The sequence below is a fragment of the Platalea leucorodia genome, assembly GCF_965183815.1.
Source record: "Platalea leucorodia genome assembly, chromosome: 8".
Lineage (NCBI taxonomy): Eukaryota > Metazoa > Chordata > Aves > Pelecaniformes > Threskiornithidae > Platalea > Platalea leucorodia.
Window position 1 is genome coordinate 9,344,646 of NC_138830.1, and position 22,315 is coordinate 9,366,960.

General features: G+C 40.3%; 1 protein-coding gene across 1 annotated transcript in view; it reads left to right on the forward strand.

Moving 5' to 3' along the window:
- Positions 1-14,983: 14,983 nt before the first annotated feature.
- GPR149 (G protein-coupled receptor 149) overlaps positions 14,984-22,315 on the forward strand; it is a gene marked incomplete at both ends in the record, with an annotated part of 27,796 nt that continues 20,464 nt past the window's right edge. Inside the window, 6 exon segments of the mRNA XM_082319162.1 lie at positions 14,984-15,952; positions 17,001-17,198; positions 20,140-20,160; positions 20,162-20,176; positions 20,178-20,423; positions 20,425-20,598. Coding sequence (XP_082175288.1) covers positions 14,984-15,952; positions 17,001-17,198; positions 20,140-20,160; positions 20,162-20,176; positions 20,178-20,423; positions 20,425-20,598 — 1,623 coding nt within the window.

Consider the following 22,315-nt stretch of genomic DNA (forward strand, 5'->3'; position numbering starts at 1 on the left):
GTCTTGTCATTGTCCTTGCCAAACTGAATGCTACGTAGACCGTTAAAATTTGTTTCAATTACTGAAAATTTAAAATGTTAAAATAGATTTCAAGGCTGAATTAAAACATCCATGTAACTTATAGTTTTGTGAACTGGTGGTAAAATTATCCTGTTAGTTTAGTCAGACTATTTTATAGCCTCTGAAGCTCCTTTAGTATTCTTTATTTTGTACCCATTATTCAGTAGTTATATGCAGGACTTTGTGGTTTGTTTACAGTACTATCATTCATTATTTGGGTTTATTGCTGTGTTATGAATTCTAATACAAGGGGTACTATTTTCAAAAGCACACAAGCGATGTAGGACCCTGTTACCTTTTTTCCCCTGTATTTTTTATAGAACTTTATTTTAAAATCACTCTGATATCTTTTAAAATACCACATCAGATATAAAAACTACACAATAAAGTATTCAGTTCTTCGGTGTCATGTTCTACTAAGTTTGTTAGTTTTCTTACTGAAGTAGGCTGAGTAGATGAGCTTCATTCACATGTTTATATTGTTTCAGCTAGTGCAGTCTGATGAAGATGGCAGGATTACTGTGCTAAAGTAAACAAATTGCTTGTGTCTTTACAAATGAAGGGGATCTCAAGAAATATAGATATATTTGTGCCTCAGTGAGATGAATGTAAATTTCTGCAGATTTGAAAACTACTGTGAACTGTTAGGCAGTTCTCTGTGCCTCATTCATTGTAAGTAATGTGAGCAACAAGACTAATGAGATCTGACTGGTAATGGCTACTGTCAGTGTCTTTTGCAAAAGAAGAAGGATCTGTTTTGATTTTATATCCTCCTTTGCTGTAATGAATTTTTACTAGGATTCTTGAACGGCATTTAGCATATTCTGTCATGGCCCGCACTTTCTGCAGGTATTGTAGGATTACAAATGGTCCGCTTGTTGCATACACTTTTAGGATGCTTTACATATGACATAAATGGACTTGGCGAATACACTGGTGGCCTTAATTTCCTGTTTCACTAGGGTTATGAGCTTCTAGGGAAGCAAGGATACTGGCTGCTTGTCTTGTTTTCTGTACTTTCATCTCCTGGGACGTAGCCGTGCTTGCCACCTAGAAATGAGCTCTGTGAGTAGAGCCCAATGCTGACACCAATGTGTCAGTCTTGCAACAGGAACAGCTACTTAGAACTGGGCCAAATGAGGGTTGGAAGTGTCAGAGCAGGTAGCTGTCTTGTCCCTCATTGCTGCAGGGTTCCCATGCATGGCTTACTTAAACATCTTCTTAAAACATTACCCAGTCCACTGAAGTACTTGTTGTAGCTATTAATTGCCCTGCTGCATTCCACAGAGAGTCTCTGGGGCCCCAGGGGAGCTGGCAGGCTTCGAAAATCCCTGTAAAAACAAGAAATATCAAAACAAGGAGTTCTGTATGCTCACTTGGATGGGCACTTTTAGGAACCCAGGTGTCACAAGGAGTTTGGTTTGATTTTGTTCCGCTTTAGGGAGCTGGGGAGCCTGTCTTCACTCCTCATGAGTAACCTAGTGGAAATCCTTGAAATTACTTATATGAGCAGCAAGAACAGGTTTTTTGCCTTACGGTTTTGTGTTCACACTGTGTCTGTAAGAAGGCTGTCACATTCATTAACATTCATGTATACCCTATGGTTTTTGTGCCTTCACCTTACTGTACAAACAGGTCCTAAGAACTATTTCCCCATGTTTTATTAACAAGGGGAGGAAAACAAATAGTAAAAGAGAAACCTAACAAAAGCTTACTTTTACTGACTGTTAGAGAAAATTATGTATTATAATTTGGTAAAATGCGGCATATCTGGCAAATAATATGTTGCAACAAGCATAGGTATTTGTCACCTACCCTGTTAGATTAATGTATATGTGTTAGAACATACAAGCCTGAACCTATAGTTAATGCCAGTCTTTCTTAAAACTCTCTGAACAAATACATGCAGTATGCTAGACCTTTCCTTCCTTGCTGAGGTAGGGAATAGTCATTTTGTGTATGATGGGCAGGGACTAGCAAAATTGGACCCTTGCGCTCGTAGCTACAGTAATTCAAATTAGTAAAAAGAAGAAATTCATGACATCATGGCTCTATGTGCTATGACTTTGTTGTGGTTCAAAACTTTATCTTAAATAATTATCAGAAATGGAGGAGGAAGGAGGTGGCAAAGAGGACAGGAAAGGAAGAGGTGGAACAGGGATTGTTCCAGGCTGGTCCGGACAGTGGTCGTTAGGGCACTTTTCTGAGAGGTGGGTAGCCCAGGTTCTGCTTTCTTCATGCATTGTATTATTATGTAGCAAAATAGTATATAAAGCAACTCGCGGGATAGATATTAACAGGTATCCAGTGAATAGTTTGGTAATATTATAGACATAAATAAGGTTAATCTTTGTTACTAAAGAAACATGTTTTGTATATATGTGAAAAATACCTGAACTTCCTGCTTTTATTATGATGTGCTGGATGCCACATCTTCCGTGTTACTTGCTTAACCATAAAAGTTAATGAGCAAATGTGTAAACTGTAAATAGGACTTTGCAGGTGTGTGACAAATTTTGAAAATTAGTCCATATTTATTTAGATACACAAATGAGGACTTCAGATTTTGCATTTGCTTGAAAACATTTGTGACTGGTGTTAATTCAGTTAAGTTAAATTTGGAAAGTTGAAGGCTCACCCCTTTTTAATTCTACAGTTCAACATTTGCATAGTTTTGTACATAAAATTTTAAATGATCTCATTGATTTCAGCGAGATATTGTGGCCTCTCTTGAGGGCTGTTTCACTGGCTCGGATTGCTTTGTACATGTTAACGGCAAGCGACTTGCCATTTAGACACCATTCATTTAGTACAATTAAAGTAAAAGTAACTTTCCCGAACACTGTTCTGAATCTCTACTATGAATTTGTCAGCAACTGATATAGCCTATCCAGTTGGAAGGGACAGATGAGCATTTAAGTCTTCTATTAACCGTGGCATTTTACCTAGCTAGGTAAAGATAATGAAACGTCTTATCCTTGGTCTCTCTTCCTTACATCTCTCCTTAAAGAAAAACATATATTAACACGTTTATGCAAGCTGGAAGGACTTAAATTGTGCTGTTAAATTAAGAGGTAAAGGTGATGATGTAGGAGAAAATCTGGGGTGATGTGAGTTTGTGGAGGATTTAATTCTCAGGGAAACGTTGGCCCTTTTAAAATGTCTATCATACAGCTGAGAGAGTAAGGCTGACAAATTGAAGAGGTTAGATATCTAATGACTCAGTGTTTTCCCAACATCAAGAGAAATTAATTATCAGCTGAGAAGTTCAAAAGACTAACCCTGAACTCCTTTGCTGATGACGTCAATAGAACATTGAAAAACCTTCAATTCCTTGCATCCACAGATAGCTTAAGGGAGGCTGCATCCATCCGTTGTGACTGCTTTCACCTCTAGGTAGCTCTCCAAAATAAGAGAGCTCACTGACAATCACACTTATGTAGAGTTTTCTCAGTTGGGATATTTTGCTTTTTTAGACATCCCTATAAACTTATTTTTTCATAAGCAGATCCATTGTTGAAAATTTTGTAGGAAAGGCTGGCTTGAAGAGTGGACACCATTGTTAAAGCTGATGGAATAGTTTTCAAATAGATTATGAAAAGCAATGTAATTGTTTTGAAAAATGTGACATGAGAGAAAGTTCTCTGTCTTTCTATAAACTCCAGCTGCAGGAAAATGTCTGATAGACCTTCATCCAAAGATTACTGAAATCAGTGGGAATTTGGCCACATTCTCCCTTTGATATGAATTGGTACACAAGTCCAAATTACTTTCTGACTTGACTTTATAAGTTTGTCTGGAGCTGTCATAGGTAACTATTTAAGTCTCTGTTTTGGTATTGTCGATTATAACATTTTGCAAGCTATTCCTTGCAAGAAAGAAAAGAAAGGGAAATATTTGTGATATATTGAGCTAGGTTTTTTAAATCACGCTACGTAAATAACATCACAAAATATAAAAACAGTAAAGAGGAAGAAATATAAGTTATATCCATAGCAATGGAAATAGCTTTAGGTGGAACTTGTGATGACTTCTCAATGAAGAGAAATCATCTCTGAATACAAGGACATGCACAACTTCCACTGGCTCCAGTGGGGCAAGGAACAAGCTTTGAGCCTGTCTCCGCTTGTCACTTACAACTTCTGTCAGACTGATTAAATGTTTCCATGAGCTCAGGTCTGCTGCTGACTCACCGTGCTGTAACTGTTACGTGTCACTGGAAGCCGCACGGATCATCTGGGAGTCTTCACTGACAATTCTCTTGTTTTGAAAGTTGCATCTGGTTTGCATAATATATTTAGTTTCTCTGCTAGTGATCAGTTTATTTAAATCATTCAGTATTACTGCTTTTAAAATGAAAGATGAGTTTCTTTGTCAAAAAAGTATGGAAGTACTCTGCGACTCTGCTTCTAACAAAATCACAACCTCAGCCAGAATATTTTTTTAAAAGGTTGAGCGTACAGCTTAGGTCACTTAAAGTTCAGCTTAGTGGGCTAAAACACACCGGGGCAGAGAGTTTTGTCTTACACTTGTAGGTGCTTGCAAATCAGAAAACCAGCAAACAGCCTAGTGCATTTTTTCATACCGTGAGCATCCCTTCCTCAGACAACGTGTGGGAGTTAGACTTTACTGTGGAGAGCGGTGACACTGACTGTGCCAGGGTGTTTAATCAAGGCACAGAATCCCAGGAGAGTTGCAGCTGGCAGGCAGCCCTGGAGCTCCCGCATCCCACCCCTGCTCAGGCAGGGTCAGCGACAGCAGGCTGCCCAGGGCTGTGTCCAGTCGGGAGGTGTATATCTCCAAGGATGGAGATCCACAGCCTTTCTGGGCAACCTATGCCATGGACTGACCACCCTCACAGTAAAAAAGCTTTTCTTCTTGAAGCAAGAATGGGAAGACGGAGATATATTGAATAACCCTGTTAGTTTCCATGAAGAACTGGGAAAAATAATCAATTCAGATTGTTTTAACTGTTCCATTTTGTGCCGTCTCAGGTCATCACTTTTCATAGGTGCACTTTTCTTTTCACCAAGTATCAAGAGAGTTTACGCCAAGCAGCTCTTCATGTTGGGAGGATAGAGGACATAGCATGATAGATGGATTAAAGAGAATAAAATAATTCCTGTGAGGATTGTTGAAATACAACTCAAGTCCTTTTAGGTTTTGTTAATGCTGTGAAAATATATTATATGACTGTACATATGCTTCATAGGGACGAGGCCATCAGTGGATTAGCAGCACCTTGCCTCTGAGAAGACTTGACTCCCAGGGTTTGCTCAGTTTGTAAGAGCATCCTTAGTCTCCATTCCGTAATGCACAATATAAGGAGAAGCACTGCCTGTGCAAGGGTTCTAGTACCTGTTTTACATCTCTTCTTGTGCTGCGTCCGCTTGCCTTTCTTACAGCTACCTTACCTCCCTAAGTGATAAGTGACAGGAAGCATTGCTTCAGTAACTCCTGCTCCATAGCACCGGTCTTGCTTATTTTATGGAATTTACAGTGCATTTGCTGGACATCCATGGTGAGACACCTTGCCAGCCCTTTTGACAGCAGGCGTGAAGTCAGCTCCATAACATGATGCCTTTGCAGCACCAATCAGCAGTAATTTTCGATACTGTTCAGCAGCTCCCACAGCGGGGTTGAAGGTTACCCATCAAAGCCGTGTGATTGGGAGTCTTTAAAGTCAGTTGTAGTTCATGGGTTTTGCTTTATAAGCCTGCAGAACGCTGACTGTATAAAGGACATGAGCCTATATTCATCCTTTGTCAGTATTGTGTTAAATTTGTCATAATCTTTGAAATTATTTTGAGGTTCATGAAGATTTTTTTTTCCTCTCTTCTAAAATGCAATATTCATATTGGGGGTAAAAAAAGAAGAATGTTTTTCTTACTCTGTTCCAAGACTGAACACAGAAAATACCAGACATCTCACAGGAGAGATGGGTTTTGTGGTAACTCTGGCATTATTTTTCAGCTCCCACTCATACACATAACTTGGTCTGACTTTAAATAACTAATGGAGTTACTGGCTGAATCCAGACAAACGCTTTGAAAATTTTGAGGATCAGTAATCATCATGCATAGGGGGAAACAGTTCTGAATGACCTTCCTCTTTTCATTCTGTCTTTATTCAGAGGGCATCTCTGAAGTTGGTGGGAAGATGTCCCACTATCTCAAAATCGGGTGCCTCGTCCTTTTCTATACATTTCCTTTTCTCTGATTTCTCCTCAATGCCAAAATATGTTCTTCATAGATTTTACAGAACAACAACTGTCAGATCTTTTGGGTCACCATACAGAAGCTTTCTGCCCCCCCTGTTGGAAACTCATCCTCTAGTTAGAAACGGCATCAGAACCTGGTGAACAGTTGACAAAGACAAGAGTTTGTTATGAAAACTTAGTGATGGAGGTATTTACAGGAGTCCAATGTGTTTGTTTCACTTCTTGTCCATGTAACGCAGGCTGTCACACTACTAATTCAGCCCTTGCTTGTGTGAAAAATAACCTTATTGAGAACCATTACGTCCCTGTTATGTAGCTACTCAGAAATGGTATTGGATGGACTGGAAAGGGAAATAGGTTTTGAAAGAAATGTATGTTTTTTTCTGAAATAGTGCATTTTCTTAAGCTCAACTCGTAAAGGTTTGTTGTCAGTGCCCATCTTAGTTTACTCAGCTTGTGCAAATATATGATATGATACCAGACATCAGATTATACTGCATGGTTTAAAACGGAAGGTCTTCTATGTGACCTGAATTTTGAGGTGATAGTTAAGAGATAAAGGCACTCAGGAAATTACCAGCATCTCCAAAGCAAACTGTTGATGCTGTTGCTGGTCTGGGGAAACCCAATCAACCCAATCTTGATCAACCCAATGTTGGAATGTTAAAATTGGTGGTAGTATTGATAGGTTTAGGGGAATATTCCTGAGGAATGAAAGTAACACAAGATAGCTTTGGGGTTTAACTGTTTGTGTTTTAGCAAAGGTTTTGTGGAACTCATGGGGGAAGAATGATAGCATCCATTACCCAGAATATTAATGCTGTGCAGAAACACCAGAGCTAGAGGCGGATGGGTAACCAGCAGAGGAGGATCTAACTGTCTTGGCAGAGTGCAAAACGGTGTAGCTGCCTTGCTTTGTGTACCTGAGGGAGCTGATAGAGAGAAAGCCCAAATGTCTCTTCATGTTGCGTTGCCTTATGATCTGGTGACCTTTGGCCTAGCACAATGGGGTTTGTAAATACTTTACAGACAAAAATCCACTTACTGAAAAGTGAAGTTTGTTTAGAAGAATCTGAAACTAAAAACCATCATAATCTGAAGTGAATATTTTCTTTCTCAAACACGTACCACCTAGTGAGAGATAGTTGGAAAGTACAACTGATTTCATCTGTAGTCTGCAGTATTCCTTCTTTGCCATGCTTCAGATTTCATGAAAACACTGTCCTTCTGATGGGTTCACACTTCGATTAAACATTTCCATTAAAAAATAAAAATTCTTTCATAAGAGGAAAGATTTCATTTTGTATTCCAGTATCCTCCGTTACTACCTTTTTCACCCTTTCCAATACAAACTCAGTCATCCTTTACATCAGCGAAGCTAATAGACCTTTTTACTGTCACTCGAAATGAATTAGAAGCCCTTTCTTTATTCAGTACTCTAAAAACACTTCAAAATCACATGCACATTTGGTTACCCTTTGAGGAAGAAGTTCAAGGATATGGCTATGTTATGAAGTGTGATTTTTAGGGACTCCAGAACACAGCTTATCTCAAAAAGCAGTGGCTAGAGCCGGCACATGCATTCTCAGCCCATATGACTTTTCATATCTTTTCAAATTTATTAAAGCTATGGAAAAGAAACATTCATTGTTTTTTTTTTCTCAACAGTCTTATATAATATCTGAAATCCACCAAATTTGCTTTATCTCCTGTATTTCTTTTACAGTATCAGTTGTGGGCTTTTTCAGCTTTACCCCAGACTCTCTTTTTTTCCCTATTTTTCCAAACTTTTCCAAAGATTCACATCAGCATAGAAGTTTTCCTAAGGAAGTCCCCTAAAAATCTCTACACTCTAAGCAGCCTTCTGTCATGGGTGACCTCAAGAAATTTCCCTGTAGCCTTTTCTCATTCAGGCTGGTGAAAGGCTGCCATCTTCCTGCAGAGCTGCTCCTCTCCTTGGGGCTTGTCCTCTGGGAAAGAGCAGCACGTTTCTGGTACTCTACTTATTTGGAGGAGTACTAGTCTGCTGCGCAAAAATCACCTCTTCCCTTAAAGTAAAGCCTCTTAAAGTCTCTGTAATGTACATGCAGAATAGAGAGGAATTCCCTTTTTGTTTAAAAAAGAGGTATTTTCTTTGTTTTTACATGCAGTAAGCTGCATCCTGTGCTTTGTCCACGTTTTTTGGGTGTCATTTGTGATAGCATTTATATTTGTGGTTTACAGGTAAAGCAACAATTAAAATACTGGTTTCCTTGCAAAAATATTTGGTGAATAATAGTATCTTTTCAGGAAACAGGTCAGTGCTAGAAAGGTAGTAGTTTTGTTGGTATAGGTAAAAGCAGTGATAACCAGCAAATACAAGTTCTTAGTCCTCTAGAGGCAGAATTTTGTTCCAGAGCTTTCAATCTTCACTCATTAAAACTCAGCTTCATCCTAACTCCTGGGGCTGAATTTCCTGGTCTGCTCATTCAGCCTTCCTTGAAGGTGAGTGGGAGAGAAGATTATGAAGAAGTAACGGTGGAAAGAGGAATGAAGGGCTAAGACAACCCACTGCAGAGCTCTTGAGACTATACAGCAGGCAGTCAAATGTGCAAACAGTATTACGAATGGCTCTTGCGGTCGTTCATTTTATTACTATTGGAGAAAGTTCTACATATACAGCTGATTTTCCTGCTGCTTCCAGATGGGGTCATAGCTGGGTCACTCAAAGGCATATGCCTTCTTCCTTTTTTTTTTTCCTGGCTTCAGAAAGGGATAATTATTTCTTCCCAGCTGTTTGGATTCTCCAGTTAACTCTCTCAATGCAGTTTTCCGCAGTAGTGTGGTATTACTGCTGCCCAGCTCCTGCTAAATTGCACATTTGCTTTTTCTCCAATATCCACATACATTTTGCAGTGTCTAAAATAGGAGTGATTGCCGAGCACAATGTTACATTTACTGGATTTGTTCCGTGATTAGGTATGATCGCGCTAATACAGCTGCATTATGGGTGTTCTACTGCTAGTAGAGCTGTGCAGCAAAATTAAAAGCATTCATATCATGCTGTTCCATGAATTATATTCATAGCCTGCTGTGCTCTCTATTAGACAGCAAACAGTAACTGTGAGGAGGTGTACTGAAGAATTGCCTCCCTGCTAGCTGTCTGTCTCCTCTTATCAATTTGGTGCTCCAGCGGCTGCTCAATAAAAGTGACATTTTGAAGTGTCTTGTCTCAAGAGAGCAATTACGCCACACCTAGCAGAATGTCTTACTCTCCATGCTATCTAGAATTGAGCTTCTCTCCACTTTGGTAGCTGCAGATTTTGCTACCATCTCTCTGTCTTCCCATCCACTAGAGCAATAACACCTTCCTGACTAGAACTGTCCCTTTCTCCTCCTTGTATACACTGCATACTCAATATCTCTTCCATTTCAGCATTGTCATCCTGGAATTATTATTTTATAATTGCTTCTTTCTCTTCTGGTTGGTCCCACTTTGGACATTTCCTGAATAACAGCACATAATCTTCTCTGGTAGTGTGCATACAGCGCAACCCGGATGGATTCATTCTCATCTCTCAGCCATCTTGTTTATTGCCAACCTCACTGAAGTGCTGGCACTATTTTCGTTTTTCATTGGCATGCCGTTTATAGACTTCTGAAAAGTCTTGGGGAAAGACGCACACCATGATTATACCTCACCCAGTGGACGCCTCGGGGCTTACTCACTTTTAGCTCCATTTGTCTCTTAAAAATTCTGTAATTCTCCAAAAACATTCAGTTCATTGCAGTCTCAATCTACTGTCTACATTTACAGCACAGAAGCAAAAACTAAATTAGGGAGCTGTGACAATGGGCACTGCTTAATGCTGGCCCATCTGCTCAGAGAGGCTCTACGTCACAGAGGGACAGGCTGTGACGTGCTACTGTAACGATAACCCCTTGGTTTCAGAAGGAGCATCTGCGCAGCAAGGTTCTGTTTCGCTTGAATTAGAGCTGGTGCAGTCCTGCCCATAATGAGCACATAAGTTAAATCATATTTTTAGGTTTGATGGAATTACTCCTGATTTACATTGCTGTAATTGCTTCTAATCAGTAAGCACCCTTTTCCTACAGCACAGCAATACAGCTGCAGCGGAAATGGATTAAGTATAAGAGTATCTGCCTTTTATTAGAAGCCACCATTGATTTAATTCATCTGGGGCAAATAACTAAATGAAATAATTAGCTGCAGTTTAACCATCTTGTATCTGAGAGTGATTTCTGAATCCGATAGACCAAAAATTATCATTTAGCTTGACATCTTTTTAAAAGTCTGTTAAAAAAATTCTAGAAAAAAATAAAACATTTTCTTTCATATGCTGTTGAGGAATAAATTCCAAAGACATTTATGGAATTTTATATATATATTTATTCCTGGCACAGAGGTCATATCACCTTCTGAAATGAAATATTTGTACAGCGGCTCTAATAACCTTGTCTCTCTGGAGTGACGAAAGGAAGCAAAACCATAAGTCAAAGCTTAGCTTAGTGCAAGGTATGAAAATAAAATGTGACTCATACACTAAATAGGTTAAATTTTTAATACCCTGTTTGTTGATTGTATTTTATGAATGGTGAATATTTTATTATCTTTACAAGCATTTCTGAATTGTTACATGCAGTATGTCTCTTAGAAATCCTTTCATAGACTGTTGAGTAGGGCTGACTCTTCCTTTAAAGAGATATTGTTGTGCAGTGCTGTTTGAAATGAGGCCAGAGAGGAGATTTCCATGCCTAATGTATTTTCTCTTTGTGATCATTCCTTAGCGAAGAGAATTCACACCAGGATAAAGAATGTATACCTATATTGGAAGAGACAATATTTGTATTGGGAACCTCCCATAATTCAGGAGGCTCAACACAGAGAAGAAAGGGAATAGGTAGTAAGGATCTTAATCTACAAATTCATACCTGCCTTGACACAGTCCAGACAAAGGACACAGCAGCAGACAAAGGTGTCTTTTTCTTTCTCTTGGTTTCTGCAAGATCATTACCCGTGGCTTTTTGGCAGTACTGTATTATTTCATTCTAGCACTGTTTCCTTAGAAAATTTGGGAGAAGGGGGGTTGTGATGACACTGTCTACCTCTCTGCTCGCTTACCTGTCCTTGCCACCCCCAGCCCTAGTTGAGTCTGTTCATGAATTTCAGGGGAATTTGGGAGTGAAATTACAGCTACAAACAAAGTGTTCCTGTAAGTTTTGAAAGACTGCAATATAAACTCATCTTTTAGAAGAGATCAGAGAACCTAGTTCAGATTCACTTGCCCCAGCCACAGGAGGAGTTTCAGCACTTAGGCCTTACTGGGCATGCAAGTCAACTACCTGGAGGCACAGCTGTGTGGAAAATCATGCTTCTCTTTATCGAGTTGCTTGTTTCTTAATGCAACCAAATTCTCCCTTTTTAAGATGAAACTTAAGATTTTAAGATTAAAGTGATCTTTCTGTACATGTTTTATCAGAATTTATCAGTCACATTTAAGAAAGATAAATAAGAGGGGAAGCTGCTTGAATTCATGGCTCCTGAGACCTTCAGTTTATAACTATGAAATGACCAGAGGAAAGAACATTTCACCATATTGTAAGTTCCTGTAAAAGCTTCCACACAGAATGGTAAGGTGCAGTTCATATAATAAAATACATTCTGTGGGAAGAGAAACTGAAGTGAGTAATACGTCATCTGCCTTGAATGGGTATGGCAATAAATGAAAGTGATTTTCTTCTTAAAAACACTGATGAGCATTTCATTCCAAATACAAAGGGAAGGCCCAGAATAGATCACTCTTACCAAAGTGTCCAAAAACCTACAGAGAGGCATAGAGGCTGTACATGCGCAGCCAATAAAGCAAGGTCAGTAAAGCATGTGAAGAGGATTGTACTGAGGGAACTTTCAGAAAATTTGTGGTTGATATCTGCCATCAGGGCTATTGGACATCCAGTGTAAGTATAACTCAGGATACAGGAGAGAAATTCTCCAAAGTAGGGAAAATAAATCTCCCAAACATGATTAAAATTGATTCTAAACACCTAGCAGTAATGTGGCAAGAGCAAATGAAGAGGACACAGGCAATGCAAATGGGGAATTTAAGAATGAAAGTAACTGATCACATATCAGGAAGCACTAGGACTTGCCAGAGTGAATGAAGCTGATTCCCCACAGTTTAGCATCCAGGTTAATTGAAATTTCAGCTGAAACTTTCTTTATGGTTGGAGTATTTATAAAGCCTCTGCTTTGTGTTCACTAGTTTCTAGTGAAGAGAGAACTCTGCTGCAGCCTGTCTCTTGTCTAGGGAGCCTGCTGTGATCTGTCTCCTCTGATCAGCTGCTCATTTTCATAAAACTTGTAGGAACTTAATAGCTTTGACACCACCAGACTGAGATGAAAACGATCATTTTGTCAAAAGGAATTGAGGGATGGGATGTGGAAGAGAGAGGCATGCACACACATATATCCACACGCAGGCAGCGTGGCCGTGTGTTTCCTGAGGAAGCCAGGCTAAAAAATAACGGTCCAAACAAGAGTGAATGGTGCTTCTTTCTCTTCTTATCTCTTGACTGTACTTCTGACGAGGCTCACACTGTTAATCTTAAGATTTAGAACACTGTCCTTAATTTAAAGTTGACTTGCAGGGCAGAGGTGACTGTGATTTGTAAATAGAAGGAAATGAGCCCTGGCCTTTAGCTGGCACAGCACAGATTAACAATCAATAGTCCAGCAGGACAGATAAATCACAAAAGCCAAGTCAAATCCTGTACAGTTAAAGGCCAGATGGATGGTCCAGATCCAGAACTGTGCCTCATGTGGAAGGCGGGATGGATGTTCCTCTCTTTTGCAAATTTCTGACATGAGGGTTGACAGCTGGTCCTGATAAATAATGCAGAATCCTCAAAACAGAGGCAGCTGCGATGTGAATGGGAGAATGGAGATGCAAAGGCTCCTGGTTAGGCTGCGTAGGAGGAGCGTGGCTTTACGACAGGTTGTGCAATGAGGACAGTCCTGTGGCTCTACAGGGCACATGGGGTTGACTGGAAGACCTAGCCTGTTTTGGGGCATAAGCCTTCCCAGTGCCATGGCAGGGCAGCTTGGAAATCAGAAATGAAGGAGGGGTTATTCAGATAAGTTGTCATTGCCCTTAGCTCTGATCCTTGTATTGTGGACTCTTGTCACAGGATACAGCTGCGGCCATGCGTTCTCTTCCACTGCCTGTCCCGGCTGGGGCTCCAGCACCTGGGAGTCGCTGCCTCCAACTCTGCGCTGCCCTGGCAGGAGGGAAAACACCCGAGCAATCCAGCTGTTGGCTTGACACAGCTAATGCGTTTCAAAGCGGGTAGAATTGGGCAAGGTTCAGGTTGTTAACACAAATTTCTAACTGAGTGGATTTGTAATGTTACCCAGACTAGCAAGTAATTCCAGCAGCTTTACAATATTACCCTTAATCAGAAAACATTTGTCCTGCATCCCCATTGCGTATTTGAACTCAAAGTGGTGCCAAAAAGAAATGAGAGGCAGAGTCCTCCAAGAAGATTGCATTGAACCTATCTGTCCGCTTAACATCTGAGGGTTGGAAATTTTGTCAGCTTATAAGTTTCACCAGTATTGCACTTTCTCAAGAGAAAATGTTCATAACGTGCCAGAATGCACTTGGCTGTGATTCTGTCTGTGTATTCAGCTAAAGCAGACAGTCAGCATTTGATGCGGCTCAGATTTGAGTGGTGCGGGGAATGAAAGTTTTATAAACCCCGAACTGAGTTGAGATACCGCATAGGCAGGCAACACCTGGCTGGCATGCATGGCAATTACCTGTCGTTAATGAAAGGTTGTCACTACATAACCGTACGGTTAGCATCCATGTGCAGTGTGTGCACGTACACAGGCACGCTTGCAGTGGGAGTAGGAATACAGAAAGGCAGAGCAGACACACCTCTTCTGTTTCATCTTCATAAAAGCCTCCTGCGGCTTTTCCCCTTGCTAAGCTTGGAGTACAGAAGTGCAAAAGAATAAAAGCAGCACTCCAGGTTGTGATGCACAGCCCTGGAGCAGCCATGGGCTTTACAGGAATGACATTTACGGCTGACATCAGATCTGAGTATTTGCATTGGATTTCAGTGTCAGCATCGGAGGTGTGGCTTAGCAGGGACACTGTTTCAGTCTTCTGATCCAGCTAAAAGGCAGCTCCGTCTGAGAAGATACTCACTCCCCTCGGCTCTGCTATCCTGCTTGCATCTGACTCCTCCCTCCTGCAGCTCAGAACAGCGCAGGGTGAATCCAACAGCCTCTCATTTCTACTATGTTTCTCCCTGAGCTACTAGAGCTTGAACATACCTGATATTCTGCCTTCGTTTCAACTGAACTCGTGAGTAAGGCACATTGCCTGATATCTGTCAGAAGTGAATGGTGTGTTATTACCTGAAGAGCCTAAATTAACCATCTTCCAGTACTGAAAGGATTATGAAAAATTGCATTTTTTTCAGCGCCTTTGATACTTCATTGTTGCCTGATTTTCTGAGAGCATGAGTTGTTCTGGTTATCCAGGGTGCTTTCACCTGAATATTTCTTCATCAGATGCCACAAAAGAGAGTCTAGGAAAACAAAGAAACTTGTGATGTGGAGCTAACAGTTCTGATTTCAGCTAGTGAAAACTTGCAGAGTCAGTGAGAAGGCAAAGGAAAAATTTGCCAAGGACAATGTCGGTAACGCCTAGTAATTTGTCACTCAATGGGACAAGCTTCTTCGCTGAAAATCATAGCATTATGGATAAGCCTAGCGAGCAGAGAACTTTGAATGTCTTTCTATTCTGCTTGACTTTTGTCATTGCATTTGCAGCACTTCTGGGCAGCATTTATTCACTAGTTTCCCTGCTGAAAATGCAAAACAAAACCACGGTTTCAATGATTGTGACCTCTTTGTCAATAGATGATTTGATCAGCATTGTGCCAGTGATTATTTTCATGCTCACTCAGTGGTCAAGTGATGTCCTCCCCCGGGCTCTGTGCACCACCTCAGCACTCATATATTTATTCCAGGGCATTTCTAGCAACCTGAAAGGGTCTCTTATAGTCTCTTACAACTTCTACACCATCAACAAAACTGAGACAACGAGCTGCAGCACTTCCAAGCGACAAGTGAGCATAGTATGGGCCATTCTTACCATTTGGATTGTCAGTTTGCTGATCTGCATTTTGCCTCTCTGTGGTTGGGGCAAGTACATCCCCACCTCCTGGGGTTGCTTCACTGACTGCACCAGTTCCTACATCTTGTTTTTATTTATTGTCTACTCGCTGTGCTTTTGCCTCCTCACAGTGCTGTCTGTTCCTCTAACTTACCAGCTGTTGTGCTCAGATGAGCAACAGCTATTACACATTGATTACCAGGAAATCTCTCGAGGCTACATCACCCCTGGGACACCTGCAGGCTGCAGTACTGCTACCCCATCTCTGTCGCCGGTGGACTCTGTGGATAAAACCCTGAAGCATTTCCAAAACACATGTCCAAGCTCGGAGACAGTTTTTAGGAAAGATGCGGCTGAGAGCAGTGCATTTGAGCCCCGTTGCATGAACAGCATACAGAGCAGGAGCTTCACAGTGGGCTTTGCCCAGAAACGATTCTCACTGATTCTTGCATTGACAAAAGTCATTCTCTGGCTTCCAATGATGGTAAATCATCAGATTGCTTCACTTTCTAATGTTTACTTACATTTAAATGGCATGTGAGTTGGTGTGCCATGAATTGAAACAGATGAACAGTAGCCATTGCAGTTGTTCCTTATAGTATAGTTTGTGCTGGCAAAAGTCCTTTTAAGCAGGTCTGTGTTACTACGTGAATTTAACCAGCTTTCAGCAGGTTTGGCAGAGCCTGATTCATCAGTATGTTACTCTACCATCACATCATTTGTATCACCTGAATACAGTGATGAATAAGGTCCACCCTTTTGTATTGCCAGCTGTCTGACAAGCATTTGTTCAGCATTATGGAGTCTGTGAATTGTACTAAGCTAGCTCTTCTGCCCCTTCTCACAGCTGTGAGTCATGTCCTTTGCCACACTGGTTAAAAAATAGGGAGTTTATTAGAAAAAGGAGGTTTGCTTGCATCTTTGTAATCTCTGTAGCATGGGGGGGGGGGGGGGGGCAGGGAGGGAGGGAGGGAGGGCTGTCCGTGTGCATGCACTAGTGTATTTGGGAACAGGTACATTCAAGTGTAATTAGAAAGGAGTCTGTTGAGACCGTGGAACATGGGGCTGGGACAGTGTTATTCCTGTCCCCGGGGTGTGTATAGACTCAGCACCTGAGCTTCTCTCAATGGAAAGAGAGCATTACAGAGCATCTGCTGCACAGCCCTGTGTGGTGTTGAGTTCCTCTCCTGTTCCCCATCAGGAGGTGGGGTTCTTCAGTACCATGCAGGAGAGACTGAGCTAGCAGTCTCTTCTAAGTTGCTTGGATTGTGAGTTGCTTGTTTTAATAGTGCTCAGGCATCTATATTTAGCTTAAGCAAGGGTTTTTCTGAGAAATGCAGAATGAGGAGGGGAGCCTCTGTCAGTGTGTTTTCTCCACTCTCTGTTAGAAACAAAATTGTTAGGCTGAGCAAACATTGATGACAACCTGTGTCTTTTCCTTGTGTCATATTAATAGTGAGATGTTCTGTTTATTCCTGGAAGTATCTTATGTGCCTGAAGCGATTTAAATTTCAAAATGCTCTGCCTTTCAGATACAAATGGTTGTCCAGCACATCACTGGTTTGCAAAGCCTTTCGTTTGAGACACTTAGCTTCCTGCTGACTTTGCTGGCTGCCACAGTCACCCCAGTATTTGTCCTGTCAGAACACTGGATCCATCTGCCCTGTGGCTGCATCATTAATTGCAGGAGGAATTCGTATGCAGTGTCTTCAGAAGAACTCAAAAGTAAGTATGGAAGGGTGATGCACAGCTGGAATGTATCTTGTAGGAAGAAGGACAGGAAGTTAGTGTCAGTAACAGTACTTTGTACTCCTTGAAATCATTTACCTGAATTATTTGGACATTATTCAGAACAATAAATGAGACTCACAACATTAGTGCAAGACAGCTGGATGGAAATAGTGGATACTGAGGCACAGAAGCTTGGCTGGTTTTCCCAGGTCACTGTTGGATCTTTCAGCAGAGTCCAATGGAGTCTGAATCCTAGTTTCGCTCTCCTCTCCTACCCTGGGAAAAATATATCTGCCAAAATATGACTTTTACTAATCGAGTACATCATGGACCATGCTAAACATGTTTAATGTCGGGGGGGGGGGGGGGGGAACATGCTACTTGTGAGCAAATTCTAAGAAGGAGAGGAGCTATTGTTTGTACACCTGTGCTGTAGCTACTAACCAGAAATCACAGCGACACCAATAATTGAATAGTGAAGGATGTGATTTATGGGAGGGGCCTGTATCTCGGGCATTCATGCTGCTTGTTGAAAGCTGAGGAACTCCTACACAGTCTTTGCCTAAAAATATTTCCCTGCGTGTTTATAAAGTTTACCTTGGTGTAACAGAGGATGCCAGACCTTCACTGGTAACCTTCTCGGAATCTTCTAAAGCCCTGTTTTTCTCTGGGCCTCCATGAAAAACTAGCTGGAGGAATCCCTGCACATGCTGACAACTACAGCCTGTCTCCTGCAGTTACATGACTTTTGTTCCTTTCCTAAAGAGCTTGATCATGTGGTAGTACTCAGTCAGAGAAATATAAGACAAAGAAATGCAGCTATCACTCCATGAACTTATCTCTAGTGAAAAACTCATTTAGGCTTCTGCAAACATGAATAACACTGTCATATTTGTGGCTACAAGACTGCATAATGCTTTCCTGTAAATTTCCTGGCCACAGTTATTTATGAAATACCTCAGTCTCCAATGCTCCTGTATCTGCACAGAGGGATTGCATTATGAATTACAAATGAAAACATGTTTCCAGTACTCTTCTGAGAGAAGTATTTGTTATTAAAATGTTTTATTGAAGCTTATTATACCTACTAATATAAGTTCAGTATCTTTATTAGTGGTTAATTTACATTCATTACACACAAATGTATGCATATATGTTCACACATGTTTGCTTTCTGGGACAACCAAATATGTACAAACGTAAAAAAATTCAGCTGTTCAACAGTAGGTAATTATGGAAAGTTTGAAGGATAGAAATCTGCCACAGGATATTACATACATCTGTATCCGTTAGACCTCTGTTACCATATAATAAATATGTTCTGGTAAAAATATCAGTAAGGAAGCCTACAAGGAGGGAAGATAGAGCAATAGCTGATTTTTTTTTTTTATTTATGATCATAATTATTATCAAGAGTAACTTTAACAGAAAAATAATTTCAATTTCCTATTTATAATGCTGCAATTATATCCATATATAAAAATGATAGATTTCTGCATTAATCTTTCAGAAGTGAGAGTTGCAGTGCTAGAGTTGGATACAATTGTCCCTTGAGGCCTCGTCCAAGGGGAATTGAAAGTGCTGGCAAGTTTTATTTAGAAAGTTAGAATAGAATAGAATAGAATAGAATAGTTCAGTTGGAAGGGACCTACAAGGATCATCTAGTCCAACTGCGGAAGTTAAGTGCTAAGTACTTCTGAGGATCTGGGTGGTGGTGCCCATTCTCTGGAGTGAAAGTCCTCTGACATCAGTGGATGACTTCCTGACATTTACTGCATGTTTAGGGAGAAAGCAAGCTCCTGAATCCTAGAGAAAAGCCATTCTCATTCATGGCTTCCACTTGCTTTGAACACGTTCTCCCAGTGCAGAATGGCTTGTGCTGCGACTGATGCTGTTTTAACTGCTTTCCTGGAGAGGATGACTGCAGTTCATCAAGGAGGCAGTTTATTTCAGATTGTATTAAATAATGCTATTTAGAGAGAGAAATGTCCAACAGCTGGAAAAGTAGCAATTATAAAATCATTTTAAATAAATCTGTGACTTTTAGATACTTGTACTAAAAACTGTTCTCAAGTTTTAATACAATGGTCAGAATTTCACCCATAATTATATATGATCTAGTAAGCACACAAAATAGAGGTTGAGTAGAAATAGAGGTTGTATAAATGTATCCTCATGCCTTTTATTTTATAATTTAGCATGAAAGGTTTGGTGGGAAGATGATGTCATTAGTTAAATAAAAGGCACTTCTTTAGTTACTACATAATGTAAGATGAAAAGGAGGAGGATGAAGAATCTCAGGTAGTTTGTGTTAGAAAGGAGGAAGAATGAAAGGGTATAAATAATGATTGAGAATTTTTAGTTAATTTTTCAGTTACTGTGTAAGATTATTTGGAGTACTGAATTTAGAATGGAGAATATACAAAAATTCCATGGTGTAAATACTTCAAATATTTATTTTCTATTGTAGAATTCTGTTTTTCTTGCTTGAGTGTTGATATTGAAGGTTAGTTATAGATTCTCAGAAATGTTTTATCATTTTGTACAATTTTTCACCTTTAGGAATACAGCTGAAACAGGCTGTGAAAAGAAAAGTATTACAAAATTTAAATATCTTCTTCTTGTGTGTATCCCATAAAACATCATATATTGTTTGTTTTTGAAAATGGAAGATAATCTGCCAGTTTCTGGGAATCCATTAACGTTGGAATGTATAATTGCTGAATTCATTAAGAAGGCGGTATAATAACATACTATCTGAGAAGTCTTTCTTCTCAACAACTCATTCTTTTTATGGATAGAAAATTGCCTGTTTCTAGCAGTAGTTAAATAATTTATTCCATGGTTTAGAATGTCATTTTCATTGTGTGTGTAATCTCATTTTCGTTCTTGGTTTTGACTGTTTTTAATATGACATTTCTTCCCTTTCTGTTTAGCCAGCGTAGGGGTTTCGAATTCAACCCTGTCATTCCAGCAATGGTTATGGAATCTACAAAATATCCCACGAAAACCACCACCACCACCACGACGGCGATGATAAATCTACGTCCTATCACAACCTGGTGAGCTACGACTGCGGTAACTCGAAAGAACCTGGGAGAGGAAGCGGCGATCCCCCCGGCTCCGGGAAGGCGGGGTTCAGCACCACGGCCCTGCCGGACAGCTCCCGGGACGCCCCGCTGAGAGCCGAGGCCAGGCCAGACCCTGGCAAGGAGAGGAGCACCGGACCGCCTCCTTCCCGACAAACTGGGAACCTTTAAGAGAGAAGAGGTCAGAAATTTTGATAAGTCGACTTTTTCTGAAGGACCAGAAAGGAGGTTGTCTCATGAGGAAAGCCATAAACCTGAACTCACAGATTGGGAATGGTGCAGGAGTAAATCAGAGAGGACCCCTCGGCAGGTAAAATACGAATTTGCCCTTATTTTTTTCTGATCTTAAAAATTACCTTACAAAAAAAAAAAAAAAAAAAAAAAGAATAATTTTACTTACATTGGAATTACTATTAGTCCTATTGGTAGTCTAGTTGCTTTTAGTAAAAATCATACTTAGCATTGTATATTTGAGTAACCACACAGCTATTTGCAGGTTCTGATCCTGCAATAATTTCTCACTTCTCTTCTTAATCATGGGGTGTTAATTATTATTATTTGTGTGCACCTGCATGATCTGTATATGGTAAGAATTCAGTATGACTTATGTTAATTCATCTTAATGAATGGGAATTTTCTCTCCAAAAGATGACATTTTCAAGAGTATTTCCAAGCATACTGGTGACTTTTTTTGTCACGCTTACATTTTGTGTAGGGGAAAAAAGAGAACTACAAAACCAAACATGAACAGTAAGTCCGCAGATAAATGCAAATTTCAATCTGGGCACAAAGATTCCTATTAGATTCAAACAGAAAGATTCCAAATATTATATTGTTCATCCCTTTCCTTTAGATTGTGGACAGTTATTGGGAAGAAGAAATTCTGAGAAATCTATTAGTTTTCAGGAGCTCTGAGAGAAAATGAAGGTGGAGTCTTAATACATTAGCACTTGAAATTGAAAGACTTGTTAAAGGTGTTTGTAACCTCAGCTCGTGCAGTTCTTTGCACAGAGGTTCTGATTCTGCTCTCCCGCATTTGCTGTGCACTGTATTGAATCCAACAGAGCTTTTCACAGCTTGGAAGAAGAGGAATATCAAAAACCATAGCCTTTAAGGACATACTGTCTAAAATTAATAGAGAGCACTGCAGTCTTGCTATGTGACTCTTTCACCTAAAGGCGTGTCCTGTTGAATGTACCACCATTGCCACAAAAGTTGGGGTTTGCTTTCAGTTATCAGATTGCAGGATTATGGTCTGTTCCAAGTGCAGAGGCTTCATTTGCCTGTTCCTTGCCATGCTGATAATGGCATATCAAGAACAGTAGGATCACTGATTTCCTCAGCTTAGAGGTGTTTTGGTCCTGCCGTGACAAACCTTGTTGTTAGTGCCCATACTGGGAGGGTCCTGCACTGACTTCGGACTAGAGTTGGGTTCAATACTGAAGAAGAGCTGTGAGAGAGAATTGCCCCAAAACTGCCATTTGTAGAATGGCAGGACTGAAATTGGATCCAGCAAAAGGACAGCTATTATCTCATGTAAGAACATGGGCTTAAAGGAGAACTACGAAGCTTTGCTTTTATTTTCTATAATCAGTGTTTGTTTAAGGGGCAAAATGTCACAACAACTACTGCAGGTTGAATGCTCTTAATGAAAGAAGGGAAAGATTGTTAGGCATTCCTTGTCAACTGTCTCTTAAGCAGGCAATGAGTATGAGGATTTCAGTCTCCTAAAAATTCATTATGAACCAAGGGCTAAACACTGGCATGAGGCACCAGGAGAGCCCTGTGGTGTGATATCTGTAGTGGAAACTGAAATGAGCAACAGCTGTTTATACCTCTGGAATTTACATGCTGCTTTCATCACCGGACCCTAAAAAGTATCTGAGTGCCTAAGGAGTGAAAAAAGGTAATACTGTATCGGTGCAGTTATCTGCCTCTTCTGTGTGCACCTTTCCCATGCTATGGCATTTATGCTCCAGTACACAATTTCAGTCTGCATAAATAGTGTATATATCTATGCTGTCATT